The sequence below is a fragment of the Phaenicophaeus curvirostris genome, chromosome Z, assembly GCF_032191515.1.
Source record: "Phaenicophaeus curvirostris isolate KB17595 chromosome Z, BPBGC_Pcur_1.0, whole genome shotgun sequence".
NCBI classification, from domain to species: Eukaryota; Metazoa; Chordata; class Aves; order Cuculiformes; family Cuculidae; genus Phaenicophaeus; species Phaenicophaeus curvirostris.
The window spans coordinates 67845435-67863526 of NC_091431.1; the positions used below are offsets into that span (position 1 = coordinate 67845435).

An 18092-nucleotide genomic window follows, 5' to 3' on the forward strand; every position below is an offset into this window, starting at 1 on the left:
TACTTCTTCAGCTATATGCTCCTGACACATTCCCTAATTCTTTCTAGCTTTTGGAACCACTGAGTCATGTCATGGTGGCTTCTGCCTCCCTCTGTTCTGTCTATATGTTTTCTGTTTCACACCTTACCTCTTTAAGCCCTTTTTTTCCCCGAGATTTTTTTAGAGTTTTATCAGAGATTTTTCAGAGTTTGAATGCGTTTTTTCCTCCCCATCTTCAATTCTAGTTTGATGGGTTTCAAACTAATGGATCACTTTCCACTGACCACAAAGATGTTCTCCGCTTGGTGAGTCCACATAAAATCTAAATTGTATTCAAAAGTTACCACTGGTGACCTAGGGTGAAAAGAATTAGAAGTCGACTGCAGTGACAAGTCATCAGCTCTTCTGTGTAGAAGTTTTTACATATGGTTTCTAGCACACACAAGAGTTTGAAACAAAACAATATGCAAGTATCTTCAGTCTTCTGTCAATAGTGCCAGGCTTCATCTCTTTGTGTAACTACATGCCCTTCTGTTTGATCGATGAGTAGCTAATCCTCTTTTTCTTTTTGACTTTGTGCTCCCTTAATCTCCATCTATATCTTGCATTCTTTTTGAGAAAATCATGTGTCTGAGAGATGGGCTAAATTTGTTTACTGTCTGTAGGCTCAGTCGGGCTGAAGTGGTTCAGCAAAACAAATAATGCAAGCGTCTAAGCCCAACTCACGCTGGCACTGAGGGCAGCAGCTCTGGACAGACATTTCTGAACAGGTTGTAACAAAGTTGTCCAAAGGTAGACTTGCAAGTACTACGATCAATGGCTGTAGCTGTAAGATGGCGAGAATTGCTTTTATCTGAACTACAAAAAGTACACCGTATATTTGTCATATTCCATTTCTAGGGACAGGGAACAAGCAGCCCAGAGACTGGGCAGATCCGCCAGCTTCACTGCACACAACCTTGTGCCTGGATCTCTTCCCTTGATACAGGGCATCAGAGTGTGCCAATATGCATTGCACTGGTATGTGTCTCTTAGTGAAGCAATGGTTTCTGTGTGGTTTTAATTCTGTTACGTCCCTTTATTTCCTGAAAGTGAGAGTACAAAAAAGTGTTAGATCTGTTCAGTAAACATTCTGGTTGAGTCAATATTTGGTGATGCTGTCGCATTCACTTTAATTCCATATACTGAAAGGAAATCTTTAATGTGTTGGTTTTTTGTGGGCCAAGGCCGTGGTTTTTAGAGCAGTTTGCCTTCAGTTATGCATCTAAGTGTGTATTGCACTTGCAATAAATACCTGATTTTTCAGTCACTTGCCATCAAACACTCTCTATGATATATATGACTTTGGTGGATTCAAGGCAATTGAAGTGGCTAGATTGGCATTTTATATTGTTACCAAAAACTACCTTGTTAAATCTGTATCTGTTTGGCATGGTAGCTCAGTAGTTTGAGTAAAGTCCAAAGTCTAGCTTGTCTATTTACATCTTTTTGGGCTATAGGGTTTTTTCAAAAGCAGATCAATAAACCATCTCAGTGTTTTCATTTTACTAAGCAATATAATATAAATGAGTACTAGTGTAGTGTTGAATCATTAGTATACTCCTTAATAATAGCATGAACATGTCCCACAGATATGATTTAATCATGGAAAAAAGGCCAGTGAAGTGTAAAGACGCATCAGGATGATGCGTGATTCCAACAGTCATGTGGCAACATATGACACTATTTTAAAAGATCCTACCTAGTATGAGAGCACTTAGGATGCCATGTGTGGTTATAGTTGCAAACCTGGCTGTGTTCTTGCCTGTCATTCATTTTGATCACTATAAAATAAGAATCAAAACCCAGGTCAGATTTGTATTTAGTTGGGGAGCCATTGTGGTACGAAGTGGCACTTTGGTGTCATGTTGGAGCTGTGCCTTTTACCTGGACTAAACTTGTGGTCGACACACTGAGCCTTTGGCGTTTTTTTGGGCATAGGACCTGCATTACAGTCTCCAGATTCACCAGTCCCAAGATTTGTAAGACTTCCACATTAATAGACCTACATAACCCTAAGACCTGATAGTAATCTGTGCTTAAAATGTTTGATTCAATCATCATGTCATACAGATAAAGACAATTAGAATAAGAGGACAGAAATGTCATGCAAAAAGATGGGTCCTGTAAGGGTGCTCCAATGTTAATTTCAGTTGTAATGGTTCTTAATCACTAGAGAAATCTGATTCAAGGACAACAGCGTCAGAAGAACAGAGAAGGTAAAACCTCTAATTGTGTTTATCATGGAATTTGATGTATTTATGAAAGGTGTTTCCATCAACACGTTCTCTGGTATCAGAGGAGCTGTCAATGACCTGGAAGGTCGTCTCAGAATTCTTAGGACTACATATATGTGCCCAGTTTAGTGGTTATTAATTTTCTTTGCTATCAGCATGAGAAATTTGTAGCTCTGGATTCTTTTATTTCCTCACTTAGAAACCAGGGATGATAATTTATCATGCCAGTATTACTAGTATTGAAAGTTTGCATCTATGAGGTGCGACTTTGTCTGTGAACAGAACCAGTAGTAGATGTGATGTCTTTTATGTCTTTTGTAACTCTTCTGTCTGCATGTAGGCACTACAGGATCCTCTGAATTTCTTCTGTGCATATGACTATTTATAATACGTGCACACAAGAGTGCAATCTCAAATATCTGCTGCTCTAATTAGGCATCTCTTCAAAATGCCTTGTTAGTAGGGCACACTAGAAACTGTGTGAGTACCTACTTTCCAACTCTTATTGTATCCTTTGCTGTATTGTCACTTACTTTTAGCAAATGATTGCTCCACGATGTGATCCATGATCAGAAAAAGAGCTTTTGCAATTTCTGTTCATTTACTGAAAGCTCTTGTTATCAACACCTATCAGTCTGTCTGGAAACTGCTATGGAGGAGAGAGTGCTTAGGTACCAGTAGTCTTGGTGAAGGAAAGCAGAAGGACTCTTGCACCAAGCAGGCAATTACCTATGCACTTAGACCTATCTCTGCAGCAACAACTCAGTGACAGTCTGGTTTGCAGTGCAGCCCATCTACTGTAAAGTCTTTTGTTCTGGTTGAGCCCAGCTGAGAAGGGGTGATGCATTGTTCTTCTGTGTCTTTATCAAAACAAAATTGCAATATAATTTGGGGGATGTTTGTTCAGGAGGTAGCTTGCATATGGTGTTTCAATGGGCACCTTGTGAATAGGGCAGACTCTCAGCCGTACAGTAGTGATTCTGCATAAGGCACTAAGATACCATATCACTGAAGAGCACGTGATTCTCTTTTTGAAGGAGAGTGTGACATGGTTTGGTCTGCTGGAGAAGTTTGGATTTAGTTCAAAAACTTTGTTTGTCCTAAACAGGCTTTTGCATCAGTCTTTATGATGCTTTCACTGGTGACAGCTAGGCAGGCTTTTCAGATATACAGACACTATTTTGAAGGATTGTTTTTATACCTGTGACTTGACATTTACATGACTTTCTTTTGTGAAGGCTGACAGCACTGCTTGCTGGAACGACAGCTGTTCTGCTCTATAAGAAAGGCCAAACACACAATCACAGCATTTTGTCCTGCTAAAGCTTTGCCAGTCTGTTTTCTGTGGCCATTTCTCTGTGACTATGTGAAAACCATTATGCTGGAATTTTCTTCGGATTCAGAAGAGAAGAGAGAAAAGTAATCAGAGCTCATTTTGCTGTTTATTAGGAAAAGGAAGATATGTGGGAAAGGTGCTGGTAGGGAGTTGACATATCGCTAACTTAAAGCAGAACAAGGACAGGGCTTCAAAGGGAAGGCATGAATATAATTTCAGGTGGAATTTAGCTTAGTAGTTGCTACAAATGGACCTCTAACTGTGTGTATTAAGTGAATCCTGACTTCATTGAAGATAAAGGCAGCATTTTGATTGATTCAGTGAGGCCAGGGTTTCACCTATGGCTGGTATGATCTAATAGGTCATTGCTAATTAAGAGCATATGTGGCCTCAATTCTTGCTAGTGAAATTAAATATCTGAGCACCAGTTGCTGTGAGTATGGGGAAGGAACTGGTCTCTGAAAGAGTGGTTTGGAAAACCTGTGCTATTCATTAATGTACCATGGGACAGCTTCATATATGAAGAAGTTTATAGTATGGTGGCTACTATAACTTCTCCAAGGTAAGACAAATGTAAACCAAATACAGTAGGTCCAAGACAGACAGTTCAACAAGGAAAAAACCCAAAACAGAGAAACCTGATCCAGCCACAAGCATTGCTGGATTTGATGGTTCTGGGCCTGAAGAGGACTGTAAGGTATGAAAGCTCTGCACTGCTCCCCAGCAATATCTCTTATGCATAGTAACACATAGATTGCAGGCAATCACTTTCTATTTTCTATGACAAAATCCTTTCATTACAAGCAGATCTGATAATATTTATATTTCAGTTCCAGAACTCTTGTTGGCTGCTGAAATGTTCCCCTACGTGTCCCTGCCCTCCTGCCTTTTGCCTAGAAAAACGTGAAAAAGGAGATAGCTCAGTCTCCAACATGGACCTGTTGGAGCGAGTCCAGAGGAGAACTGCAAACATGGTCAAAGGGTTGCAACACCTCTCTAATGAGGAAGGGCTAAGAAAATTAAGATTGTTCAGCCTGGAGAAGGGAAGGCTCTGGGGAGGCCTTACTGAAGCCTTTCAGTGCTCAAAGGGGGCTTCTGAGAAAGATATGGGAAGACGTCTTCAAAGGGCCTCTAGCGACAGGACAAGGGGTAATGGTTGTAAAACAAAAGAGGAGACATTCAGACTAGGTAGGAGGAAGACATTTTGTACCAGAAGCGTGGTGAAACAGTGCAACAGGTTGCTCAGGAGCTGGTGGATGTTCCATCCCTGGAAACAAATACTCAAGGTCACTTTTGACCAAGCCCCGAACAACCTGATCCAGTTGAAAATGGCCCTGCTCATTGCAGAGAGGTTGGATCAGGTGACCTGAAACCAAAGGTCACCTTTAACCAGGTGACCTTCCCAACCCAAAGCATTCTACAATTCCATGATCTCAAAACTATAAAATAACAGGCTCTCTAGAAAGGAGAGCAGCTGTTTCTTATTAACATGCAGTGGATCCCAGCAGTGTGATTAACATGCTGATGCATCTAATGTAAGCCTCAAAATGCCAGATTTCATAATTGGGCCTTGAAATCTCACTTTAGGCATGAATGTGGTCTTCAAGGTCCGTATTAGAATAGGATATTTTTCTGGCTTTTTAAAGGAGCAGAACAATGTTAAGCTTAGGTTTTTTCAAGCACACTTTGTTTCCTATGATAGACTTTATATTTAAAACACTGTGTTTTTAAGGTTGTCGTTCTGCTGATTTTTTTATTGCGATGAGGAATGGAAGGGCGATGGTCTTCATGCTGTGTTTCTCCACCTCGCCTGCAATACTCTTAACCTCCCTTTCAGCTCTACTTAGCCATCCTTAAGATTTGCACAGGTGATTCTTTGCAGATGTGGGTGTGGTAAGGAGGACTGTAAGCTCTACCCCACTTGTCAGTTTTCTCATGATTAGTTCTAAGCAGACACACATGCTTGTATGCACTTATTTCTGGTGTCTCCTTCTCTCAGTCAGCTGATTCCAGTTCTTTTCTCTCTCTCCTGATCAGCTTGCTGTCCAGGAGCCCAGTTTATTTACTCCACCAGTTTCTTATCTTCTTTGCCTTGAGAATTAGGGGAGTCACACTGCCCTACCTGACATATTGTTGGAAAAAAACACTTTAAAAATCTGGAGCGCTTGGTAGTTCTGGAGGTTGGGGCTTCCAAAGAACAACGCAATACACTTGAGAAGACTGAAAAAATTGTGATTGTTCAGGACACCGCTGTTGTTGCTTCTTAGATCTATTTGTCCAAGCCTACAGTCCTTCTTTTCTCCCTGTGAATATTTTTTTTTATTTGTTGTGCAGACAACCAGCTTCCCAAACAGTCCCACTTTAGAACTGGTGGTTCTCAAAAATGTGGTTTGATAACTTGATGTAAACTGATCTCAATTCAGACCTCTGCTGAAAAGATGATCCTGTGATATATTGACACCTTCGTCTTTGTCCCAGCACTTGTGATACTGCTGCTTTATACTGAGCTGACTCGGAAGCTGTGGTCTGGCTGAAAATTCTCCCAGCCAGAGTCGTGGGGGTAGGGAAGCAATTTTCAGCCTGTTTGTCAAACTGCGTCTGAAATGGCAATACAGGTTCCAGCTACAAAAACGTATTGCTTGGGTTGTCTACTTATCACCAGTTTTGCATCATTAAGTGTTATGCGTTCTTGGCCAGATATAATTGCAGCAGATTGCACACATGAACTGTTAATTATTTTATTTTTAAGATAGAAATTGCAGAACAGGAAAATAACATTCCAACATGTTTGCTTTTGGAGCTAACCTACCACAGCAATCTGTTAGCTTGATAATGGTTAAACTCACAAGCCCTTGCCTCAACAGGGTGCAGTAGGGTACCATTAAGGCGGCCATCTGTTGAACATATATACTGGAGGCATGAATTGCCTCACGTTTTGGGTTTCTGGCTAGTTATAATGTAGTTGCGTTCTCTGGATGCCACTGCTCTGCACTGAAAAAATGCATGGGCAGACCAGAGTTCAGTGAAAGGTGAGCATCCAAATTTGGGATCGATGACTGGGGATCTGTCAGATGAGCATTAGGTATGGAGCAGGGAAGAGGTGAAACCTCATGGGTGTACACATGCTGGTAGTAAATGCTACTCTTGGAGAGGGTCTTAGCTGCTAGAGTTGTCAATAGATCTGTAAAACTCCATTTGCAGACCAAGGCTACCATTATGTTGAATTGATTCATCAGGATGAGCAGCTAAAACAAGTTAAATTCTATCAGAGCTTTTCTGCATTAATTTAAAAATGAATTTAGTTGGCTCTAAATGTACATTTGTTTTAGTATCTTGAAGAACTGACTTTCCTCTATTAAAGCAGAATAATGTATCTATATGGTGCCCTAACTTGAATAGTACATAAAGATTAGTAAATAAGACCCCATTAAAAATACTTATAATGTAAGTAACATGGGTCCCAATAGCCTTTCTAATGTCCATTAATGCTTATTCTGAGGATCAGAGCTCATTTTACTGAGCCATTTAGTCAAACCGTGTGATTATTTAGAAAGTTAATTCATGCATACTAAAATCTAGCTTAAGTAATGCAGAGGGTAGGAGGTAAAACTCTATGGAGACGATAGTCCTTTTTGTTATTTAATGATCAGCCATAATTAACTTGCAAATTTGAAATAATTAGAACAAATTAAAGGTATTTAACTTTGCCTCCCTAAAGAAAAATTCAAATTGCACCAAATGCAGCTTTAAATTATTCAAGTCTCAGAGGTCTGTGCTGAGTTTTTTTACAATGCCTTTTCTATGATGAGAATACCAATCTGCTTTTTGTCAGAAAGCATCCTATCAAGTAATTGTTCTTTGTGTCTAATAAATGACAGCTATTCTTCTTTGTAAAAGTATTTCAGTCTCTGAAGACTACATCAGCATTTCCATGGCATTTTAATTCAATAAAACAAAAGGTTAATGTTTTTCTACTTTTTAAGGAATGCAAATACTCGCAGTGTTCAATGGGTCCTGAATGACATTTAAAATTTGCCATTCACACTCAGCAGGGATATCGCGATATGAGGCTCAGACGAAATGGAAAGAACGTTCAAGGTGTGTTTTCCTTTGTTGGTGATGTACTTCGATATTCATAAGGAAGCAGTAGTGCTGAGACTTGCTTTTTTTCTGGTGATGCTACTCTACAACTCCTGCCTTAGTTTGTAGGTTGGGTAGGTTAATAAGGTCTTTATTTAGACAGTCTTCTCTGTTGCATAGTTTCAGGGAATAACATGAAAATTCATTGGATATTGTGGTGCTATATTTGAATGATAGGGTGGATTGTTTGATTTGAAAACAGAGAAAGACCTGTTTTGTCACTTAATGTCTCTAGGTATGCATAACTGATGCATTTGGACCATATGTTTCAAATTTTCCAGGTTGCAGTAGTCACAGCATTCATTTTACCGATTACTCCACACGTGAATAAGTAGCTGTGTTGTGGAATAGATTATTTTTTTTCCTTGCATTTTCTTTGTTTATTTTTGGTACATTGTTAATTGTTGAATTTTTGTATCTGTCTGTGTTATCCCTTGCCTTCCGTGATCTGCACGCCTCTTGGATTGTTTGCAGTTTTAGAATTTGACTCTCTGTCTTATTGCTTGAGCAAAACTTCAGCATGAGCTTTCTTTTATTAAAACAAAAGAATTAATTAGGCTTTAATTAATTTAGTGAGCTATAAATGCAAATATGCTTGTTTTTCATATTTCCTCATAACTTCTGTAACAACTTGCTGGTGTCTGTTTCTGTTTGAATTGCCTCTGTCATAGCGTTATTTAAACCAGAACTCATTATTCTAGAAGTAACAGCACCATGTAAAAGGTATCACAGTTAACCAGCAGAGTACTTGTCTCCTCATCTACAAGCCAAAGGTCACAGTCTTCACAGAAGATATGTAGGTTGTAATTAAATGTACTTCAGAAACCCAGAAAGCACCTAAATAATGACAACCTCAGTGTTTATAATTGCTATTAATCATCCATGTACAGGCAAATGGAATATCAAGTCCTGTATTATCAGAGAACTCTGGTCAAGTATTACACCTCTAAGCCTCTTTAAACAGCAATTAGGGTCCAAACCCACCTCTTGCTGTACTCCAGGTTGCCAGAATTAGTAGGTTAATAATTTCATATAATTCAAATAAGGCTAATTTAGTCCATGGTAAATTTTAATAACACTTTGCAATATTACCAGTTGCCACACAGTTTGAAGGCCTAAAGTAAACGGAGGTTATTCAGAGAAGCTTTATCCAACACTTCAGCCAGTTATTATAGGTCATAAGCCATTATATAATGTTCTGCATTAATAATACAGGAGTAATACTAATTGTCCAACAGGCACAGTGGGCCCTATTAAACAATGGCTTATACAGCACATTGATCTGAAACGTTTAATTTAGCTATCATTTTCCAATGGAAGAATCGGATATCTGCTTTTTCCTCAGGTGAGCAGTAACTTCTGTGGTGTAAGCTGTTAGGTAAAAGGTTCTTGTGAATCAGTCTCCAGAAAGCTGTGTGCCTATTACTAAAAATGCGGTGGCAGTCTTTGGGTTACCCAAGTAAAATTGGTGCTTAAACAGGAAAATGTGTAATGTCCTGTTAATTTAGGAAAGCTGTGTGTCACCCCCAAAGTAGAGCATTATAACCATGGGATGAATTGTATTCCTTCATGTGGATAATGCAAAGAATTTTTTATGCTTTTAATTGATTTTTATAATGGTCTTAGGACTAATGACGCATGCATGTTTGGAATCCTCATTTAAAGCAGTAGTTGTTTCCCAGAGAGCAATATTTGGAACAGACAGGTTGCCCTTGCTGAAAGATGGGTCTCCATAACCTCCTGACTGCCCAAAATGTTTTGTGATTGCCTGTGTCTGCAGCAATTAAAGTCTTGCTTGTTCTACACCAACAAATTTGCATCCTAGCTCTATCAGCACACTATGTATGATCTTGTGCAGAACTGGTTCTTGTTAGTTTCCTCTTTACTTACTCTACCAAAGTTGCTGCACCTGCTGTACAAGATAGTCTTGTTCCATTTTCCTCATACATTATCTTGCTTACTAGTTACTCTCTTCATTCATCTCACTTCTCTTTGTCTCCTCTCCGCTCATCCCTTTTCTTCTTGATATATCATCTGCTTCCCTTCTGCAATGATGACTCCAGTTTTCACATATTCTTCTGTTTTTCTTCTTTATCCTAGGTAAGTGAACATTTTTTTAATTACTTTTTTTTCCAACCTTGGTCTACTGTGATGGACAAAATACTTTATCTTCATCCCACTTATCCTGTCCTAACCACTAGGGGAATCCAGGACCTTATGCTTTAGGGAATGTGACAAATACTGCAAAACTCCAAATGTAGTTGTCAGAGTGCTGCCAGCTGCAGATAACCAAAGAATCCTGCTAAAGTAGGTTAGTAATTCTTCGATCCTTGGACACCTTGCTTTCAGATATTGAACATGGATTCAACAACAGTTCAACCAGCAGCATGATGGTTACGCTTCTGGCAACTGAAAGTTGGGGAAAGGGCTGGGTGCAGTGCTAAAAGGGCTGAATACATCATGTAATAGTGTTATCTTTCTTTCTTCCCAGTGCACCAATGCTGAAACATGAAGATTATTTTCTGAAGACACCTCCAATAAGCAGAAGCTCCAGAATACCAAGGAGCAGTGGTGGTAGTTCAGGGAAGAATGTGGTTGGTTTTGGTGCAAGTGTGCAAGATGGAAGAACCCTTCTGATACAAACGAAAAGGGAAGGCACCAAGTCAAGGAAAGGTAAGGGGTAGCACACACTGTATTGCAGGGCCACGAGTGTGCTGATGTCATTTAGAAGTTCCATCTAGATGTCCAAGAGCACATGTGTAAAATGCACAGTTGGAGGGGATTGCAAATTGCTTAAAAATCAAGAGAAAGTAGCTAGATTTAAAGTAACAAAAAGCATAGAAAGCCTTGTAAATAAGGCTTGTTTGGTGTTCCTCATGGAAGGGAAAAATAGCCCTTTAACCTTAAAAATCTACTTCAACAATTTTCTCCTTTTGCAGCAAGCAGTGAATAAGTGCAGTGGGGCCTGTTCTTGATATGTAATCTTCTTCACATACTTTTCCTCCCCAAGTAATGGCTCCACCATCACAATGTGATATTTTGCCACACAGGGCTGTCTGTACAGCTAGGATCTGTCCTGCTCTTAGCTTAGTACTTCCACTTACAGGTCCAAGAAGCCGTCTTTCTTAGGAAGAGAAGGGGTTGGGAACAAAAACAGCTTGGATGTTTCAGTGCTGAGCCTTGAACATAATCCTTGGTTCAATTATGAGCTAGCTTTTTTTATTTTAACTTGTCAGCCAGTTTGCCGTATGTGTCAGCATAAAAATAAAGAAAATGGCAAAATGAGAAGAAATGTGGTGCAGTTCTCAAAGGAACAAATAACTTGTGTTATTGGTTAAGACCGTACCAACATTAAAAAGCAGTCCCTGTGAAGAAACTTTCAAAAGGGTATCATCAGCCTGGACCCAAACAGTAGCTGAGGTTAATCTCTTCCAAGGCACAGCTACAAAAGTTGGAAGCCTGTAAAGGGCTTGTGTCCAAAAAAATCAATTTCTAATTTGAAACAAAATCATTTTTGACTAACAGGGGTTCAAGACCCATTACTTTTGCTGTATAGTCTGCTGACATTTCACACTTTCTGTTGTGCACAATGAATCCTAATAGTCATTTTATAACATTGCTACACCAATCAATTTAAGCATGAGAAAGCCGTTACAATTCTGCAAAGTTTCAGGGGCAATTTTCACTGATGGTTTTCTTTTATGTTTTTTTCAGCTATCATTATTTTTTTCTTCTCTTTTCCTCTTTCTTCTCCCCCTTCCTTCTCAGTGCTGCAGTGATGAAATTGAGATTTTTCACAGTTGGATGATGGGTTTTGTTCCTTGGATAGGGATAGTCCCCAAAAAGTAATTTATTTTCTGTAGGTTTGGGGGAAAAAAAAACAGCCTAGCCTTCCATTCATTCATTCATTTCATTTTGTAGTACTTAGGAGAAGTTACAAGCTGCATCTGGCTATTGCGTGCAGCAACGGAGCTGCACCTATGCTGATTTAGTAATTGTAGTGGTCAGCATAATGTCTGAAGATGGTGGGTATCTTTTGCAAAGACTTACTGGGATTGCTAGCTTTGAAGATGTAGAGCTGCATGGCAAAATTTAACTTATAAACACTGCCACTTGCTGTGATACCAGATAAAGTTCAGAGAAATGCTTTCAAGCTGTGGAACAACCTCAGGTCTATTACTGATTTGAATGGCTTGTTTATCACAAGGCAAATTACCTAGCACTAATCACTGAAGTTGAAGTCTTCTGTATTTAGTACCTTTTTAATTGGCTTCCCTCTGTTATATGTTTGGCCTCCTTTAACAAGCATACACACATACTTGTAATGTGTTTTTGACATCTTTGGGGATCACCAGGGTACAATGTCAAGATTTTTTAATTCTAGTTAGCTGTGGACTTAGCTCTGTCTGTCCTTGCTTTCGCTGAATGCTCCTGTCTGTTGCTGACCTGGGATTTCTGCATCAGAGTTATTTTTTTTTTTTCAGGAAGCAATTATGTAGCATCTTGAAAAAATAAAACAAGGAATGCTATCTCTGTTTTCTGTGGCAAATTCTATAACATGCAGTATTGCCCAACTGTGTCAGAGTGCTGAGCCAGCAAGCCTGCAGGGCTGCTCGGGCATGGTCAGTACCTGTAGCAGATAAGAAGTCAGCCCCCTACTGCAGAACATTTAACCGAGCGCTGGGTAAGCCACGCTGTGTGGGGCAGGGGAATGAAGTTGACATGGTGGTATCTGGAGACGTGAAACTTTGTGTTATTTAGCCACATACCTTAGGGTGGAGTTTTGGTCAGTAAACATCAGTGGTGGATACCGAGTACAGAAACAGGCCCACTGAAAACTTCCTGGAGTCAGATATGAACGTATTGCTAAAGAGGTTTATTTTTCTTATACCTTGATCTGTCTTGTCTCTTTGAATTGTAAATTCTTCAGAATGGGGAGTCTCTCCAAGCACACTTTATTGCAGTAACAAAGCTAATGTGGGCCCTTGGCTTTCGTATGTAAACCCCTTGTACCACTGGGAATGGTAGGTGTACACAGTGGACCAGGCATCTCAGAGCTCAGTATCGTGTCCCTCCACAGCAACACAGACCATAGGCAGTCACACCAGATTTTGGCATTGCCTTTTTCAACTGTGTTTGTTTTCTTAGATTTTCTTTTCCTTTTTTTTCTTTTTTGGTTTGGTTTTTTTTTTTTTTTTGGTAAATAGATCGATTAATCAGGAAACCATTCCCAAGCTATAATGGTGGAAGGCTTTACTGGCCACTGCTCACTTAGTGTGTGAGCAGTGAGTTTGGAAAGAGTGATTTCCTAATAAACCCACTTTTCCTTTCTCCCTGCAGTAATGGGGAGAAGGGTATTGTTAACTTGGTCTCATCACCTTGTGAAGTGAAAAAGACACTTCCCTCTTTTCAGAGTAGAAGCCTACTGGAACAACTTAGGCAATCAGCTTTTATTCTCTCACTGTTGCTTTTTGTTTGCTCTTTAATTTTTATTCTTTTGGTTTAGCAGGTGTTTCTGTCATGTAGACAAACTTTTTTAGTTTTACCAGCAAAACTTTAGGCAGACGAAGCAATCCTCAAGTCTCAGATCTTTTCAGTAGTAAATTGTTTTTATTGGTGTCACCAGCAGCTATGTCAATTTGTACTAAAATCTAACAACTTGTCTAGTTAAAAAGCACTCAAGTACAGAAATGTGTGTTTCTCTTCCTTTCTGCCCTGGAAAATTTTGCTTCTGGATGGGAAACTGAACTAGATTCTATCCATTGCACTCTGCAATACTGGGCACTTTAGCACTCGGCATTACTGTTTAAAGCCCTTCTTTTCACACCCTTCCTGAAATACCTCTGCACTGAAACAAAGAACTATTTTCCCCTTTTGTATCTCTTTGGAGGATGTGGCATCTGCATGATATTGTTTCGTTCACATGACTTTTCTTTCTATATGTAAAGGGAAAAGCCAGAGAAGGAGAATTATTTTAGCTCTTAGAATCTGTATTTTTCCAGGGGCTGATTTTTCTGTATAGTGTTTGTTTTTCAGTAGATTCTCTAATGTAGCTTCTTAGGGACTTAGGATCTGGAACTTCTTCCCTTGAGGGAAGAGTCTTCCCTACAACTGAATAGAGCAATTAGTTAATATTAGTGAAGCACTTTGAAGATGTGAAGTACTATATAAATGTTAAGCTATATGAATATTAGTATTATTCAATTCATAAAGATTTCTTTCATGATTTTCAACCTAGATTTCCCTTTGCTTACTTTCATCCCATTACTGCTCAAACCAGCCTCAACTGTATTTCTTCATTCTTAGTGTTTACACTTTCAAAATGAAGACTACTACATTTCCCCACTTTCTTCATGTTTTACTTGTCTGTTTCTCAAGCAGAAATATACAGCTATTTAAATTTACTCAAATGATTCTTTAATCTACCTTAAATCATTCTTAAACCAAGTTAACCAAATTGAAAATAGTATTCTTAACATTACCATTTAGAAAACATCTCTAATTGCTTTGGGGGTAGCTTGCCTTGGTTTTTTTGCAATTCTTTGCTACTCCAAGTTCTTTGCATCAGTGTCAGGATTTAGATTAGCACACCATATATGAGCTTTTTTTTTTTCTTCCAAGAGTGAATGTGTCTATTCTTTTTCTATGTTTCTTCTCTAGATCATCTGCAAGGTCTCCAGTCTCATACTGTCTTCCAACACCTGCAAATCTAATTAATTTGCTGTCATTTGTATCACCCCAGTTCTCTATGACTTTTCATAAATAATTACCAGTCGCTTCATAAATTCATTAACTAATTCCCTTTAGCCCTGAAATATATATCCTTCAGACTAAAGAATTTGTATCTTCTTTTTTCCCCCACGGTAATTTCCTTTCATCAGCTTTACATAGACAAGTATTATACATCAACATGGTCTTCATTATCTCGTACTTGCCAATATTACTTTTCTTTATTTTTTTTCTCATAGTATATTTTGAAGTTATGAGTAGCCTGGCCATTATAGGATCATTATTGATTTAATCTTTTTCGTACATTCATAGACCTGCTTGCTCTTTGATGTTTCTTTTCCCTCAGTCGACTTGCATGCCTTTTCCAGGATGTATTTTTAAACACTTTTTTTGTTTATATGTACACTTATTCAGGATTTCTTGCTACCCCTTCCTTTATGTCTGCACAGCCTAACAGCCTCAGTATATCCCTACTTAGTTCCTTTTCTTGTTTTCCATTTCTAGCACTGGTAATATTTTCAAACTTAGGTCTTTGAACAGTCCCCTTGAGGCTGTATTGGCCTCTTCCGAGTCCATGTATTTTCTTTTCCAGAGAAATATATCTAGTTTATTATGAATGTACTATGTTGAGAATGTGCCAGCCTTTTCTCGTATTAGGAATTGAATGTATTCTCCCATGCTCACCAGGTTTTTATTACTTTGATATTAGTTTCTTAAAATCCAGCTGCCTCATTCCACTATCACGTGAAATGTTTTCTAAGTATCTTGTATTCCATCATAAAGCCAAAAGTCTAAGCAAGAGGCTTCCAGTCTTTATATGCATACCCAGTCTTCTTATCATGGATTGGTACACTATCTAGTTCGCAGGGGCACACAATCAATGTATATTTCCATGATATTTCTAGGAGTTCCTTCACTAATAATTAACTATTTGTTAGGCAAAAATTTTTAACTATATGAAAGTAAAGCAGAATGCTTTATAGCAGGGCAAGAAGAACCCATTTTTTTTGTTAGCCTCCCTAGAATATACCTTAAAAAAATGTGATTTTACTAGATTGTATGCATTTGTATATATCTTAAATATGTCTTATATTTTACATAATCTTAGTCCCCTGGAAATCTGTAAATTTTGTGCCAAAGCTGGAGTTACAACCTTGTAGTGTTGCTTCATATTTCGGCGTGGATGGTAGCTAAGTTGCTGTTCACAGAGCTGAGAAATATTTAGGCATAAGAGAATCACTTAAAAAGGTAAATACTGGTTTGACTTTAATTTTTGCAGAGACTTGTAGCTTTTCCTATACATACTATTCAGTTAAGTGATGTTGGTTGGACAGAACTAATTGGGCTAGATTGAAAAAGCTCAAATGCACAGGCTTTTATGTAGAAGAACAGATTACTCCTAATCTGCCTATTCCACTTACCTCTGACTATGTATATGCAAGTTGTCTAAGTACTATAAGTAAAACCTGATTCTCAGATGGATGAGTAAAAGGTGGAAAATGGGTAGAAAGTAGTCTAGACCACGAGCCTCAGAAAGGGTTGCGATCAGTCCAGCTGAGAGTCAGTTGCTAGTGGTTAACTACTTAATGTCAACAACCAGGGCAGCAGGATGGGATGCATCTTCAGCAAATCTGCAGACAGCACTCACTGGGGAGGTTGCCAGTGTGCTGGAGGGTAGGGCCCAGTATTCAAGGGACCTTTACAGCCTGGGAAACTGTTTTGACAGAAACCTGTTTCGATTAAAGAAAAGGAAGTGCCTGTTCCTTCAGCTAGGTTGGACTGATCTCATGTAATAGGACCAGCTGTGTGCTGACAACCTAAAAAGCAGTTTTGCTAGAAAAGAATGGGGTTTCCCATTGAACAGCTAGTTGAACACAAGTCAGCAATATGCCTGTCCTGCTGAGCCATAATAGCAAAATTGTTGTCATCAGGTTGATGAGGTGTCACTTCCCCTCTCATCAACTCTGTTGAGACTGTATCTGTAGAGTGTTATGTCCATTTGGGGCTCTACAGTTCAAGGAGAACAATGGCAAACTCTTGGGAGTCTAGTAGAGGCAACCAGGACAGGCAGAGTGCTGGAGCATAGGACATTCTAAGAGGGCTGAGTGCGTTCAGCCTTAAGAATAGATGATTCCATGCAGATCTTCCTGCTTTCTTCGGCTGCTTAAGGGCAGGGTGTAAAGAAAAGGCAATAAGGCTGAAAGTCATCAGCAACAAAGCAAGAGACAATGGGAAAAAAATACAACTTGGGAAATTCTGATTATCTATTCAGAAAACTTTTTTCACTGTGAGGGTGGTCAAACGTTAGAACCAGAGAGGTTGTTTCACTGTCGGTGGAGACATTCAAAACCTAACTGGAGAAGTACCTTAAACATGTTCTTGTTGGCCCTGTTAAATTATTTTGTATTCAAGAGTTATTGGGACAGTGAAGGAGGAATGGACTAACAGTTCTATTTTATTGAAAGAAAAATACTGCTATAGTGATATTTATACTTGGAAAACTAACATCTTTTAGCATTTTGTGAGAACTGCCTATGTGAAACAAGCTGAATGCTGTGGACGACTATAAATCGTAACAGTGCAAGTCTGCCAAACTTTGGACAGTAAGATGGAGGCTGTCGAGTGTGACTTATTCTACAGATTTCATTCTGTGTGATCCTGAAATGCATTGTGTGCATGGTACTGCCAACTGACGAGTTCTTTGATTGCCATTTCACTGCATGTATGGGACTCCAAAAGTGTGACAACTTTTACTTCCGGTGTTCTGTAATAATGCGAAATCACAAAACATCTGTGCAAAACTTACTAGCCTTTGATATCGGGCCTGTCTTCACTTCATTCCACAGGGACAACTTCAGGACCTAGGAAGGATGCAGCCACGTCTCCTGGGCTGATAGGCAGCAGCAAAAGGCTTGCAATCACAGCCACATCACCAATCCAGCATGACACTTCACGGTAAGCCGCTAGGTAATCTCTGGTTTAAGATGCTGCAAATACAACCATCAAATTCTCCTAGTTATAGGGAAATAGCTGAATTTCTATGATATTTCATGCTAGCACGAGCTGGATAATATAAACTAAAAACTGCCATATCCTTTTGACATTTATAGTAAGCCTTAAATTGCTTGTTAGAATAAGAAAAGCAGGAATATGCCAAGTTCTAACATTTTAATTTTACTTAGATTTTGAACAGAAATTATTTTATGTTCCAAGTCCTGACACATTAAATACATTTGTAAATAATTTGAATGGATGGTGTTAACCACTGTTAGGTTTTAAATCCACTTGAAGATTTTAATCCCCCTGTATTAGCCGCCCCACCCATTTTATCAAATGGCATTTCTTTTAAAATGTTTTGTGCCAGAGTTATTTTATATTTACTGACAAGCAACAAAATCACGTTAAGTCAGCAATTCCTGATTATACTGTATACCTGCAATAAATGTACTGGAAAAGCAGCAGTAGCACTTTGGCTCCAATGGAGAAACAGAAAGCAGCGTTGTTGTTACACTTATGAGTCTAAAGCCAACTTGCCTTCTTCAGGCAGGATTACAACTCTAGCAATAAGTGCCTAGAAGAACAGCGTACAATCCTTGCCTTTCTTTATCATATCCCACATTTTTTCATAATAA

General features: G+C 38.9%; 1 protein-coding gene across 3 annotated transcripts in view; it reads left to right on the plus strand.

Annotated features, from left to right (window-relative positions):
* Positions 1 to 18092, plus strand: part of KIAA1328 (KIAA1328 ortholog) — a 176992-nt gene that overhangs the window by 128292 nt on the left and 30608 nt on the right. For all 3 annotated transcript variants that reach the window (XM_069880923.1, XM_069880925.1, XM_069880924.1), the window contains exons 9-10: positions 10223 to 10404; positions 17307 to 17415. In XM_069880923.1, coding sequence (XP_069737024.1) covers positions 10223 to 10404; positions 17307 to 17415 — 291 coding nt within the window. The remainder of the gene's footprint in view (positions 1 to 10222; positions 10405 to 17306; positions 17416 to 18092) is intronic.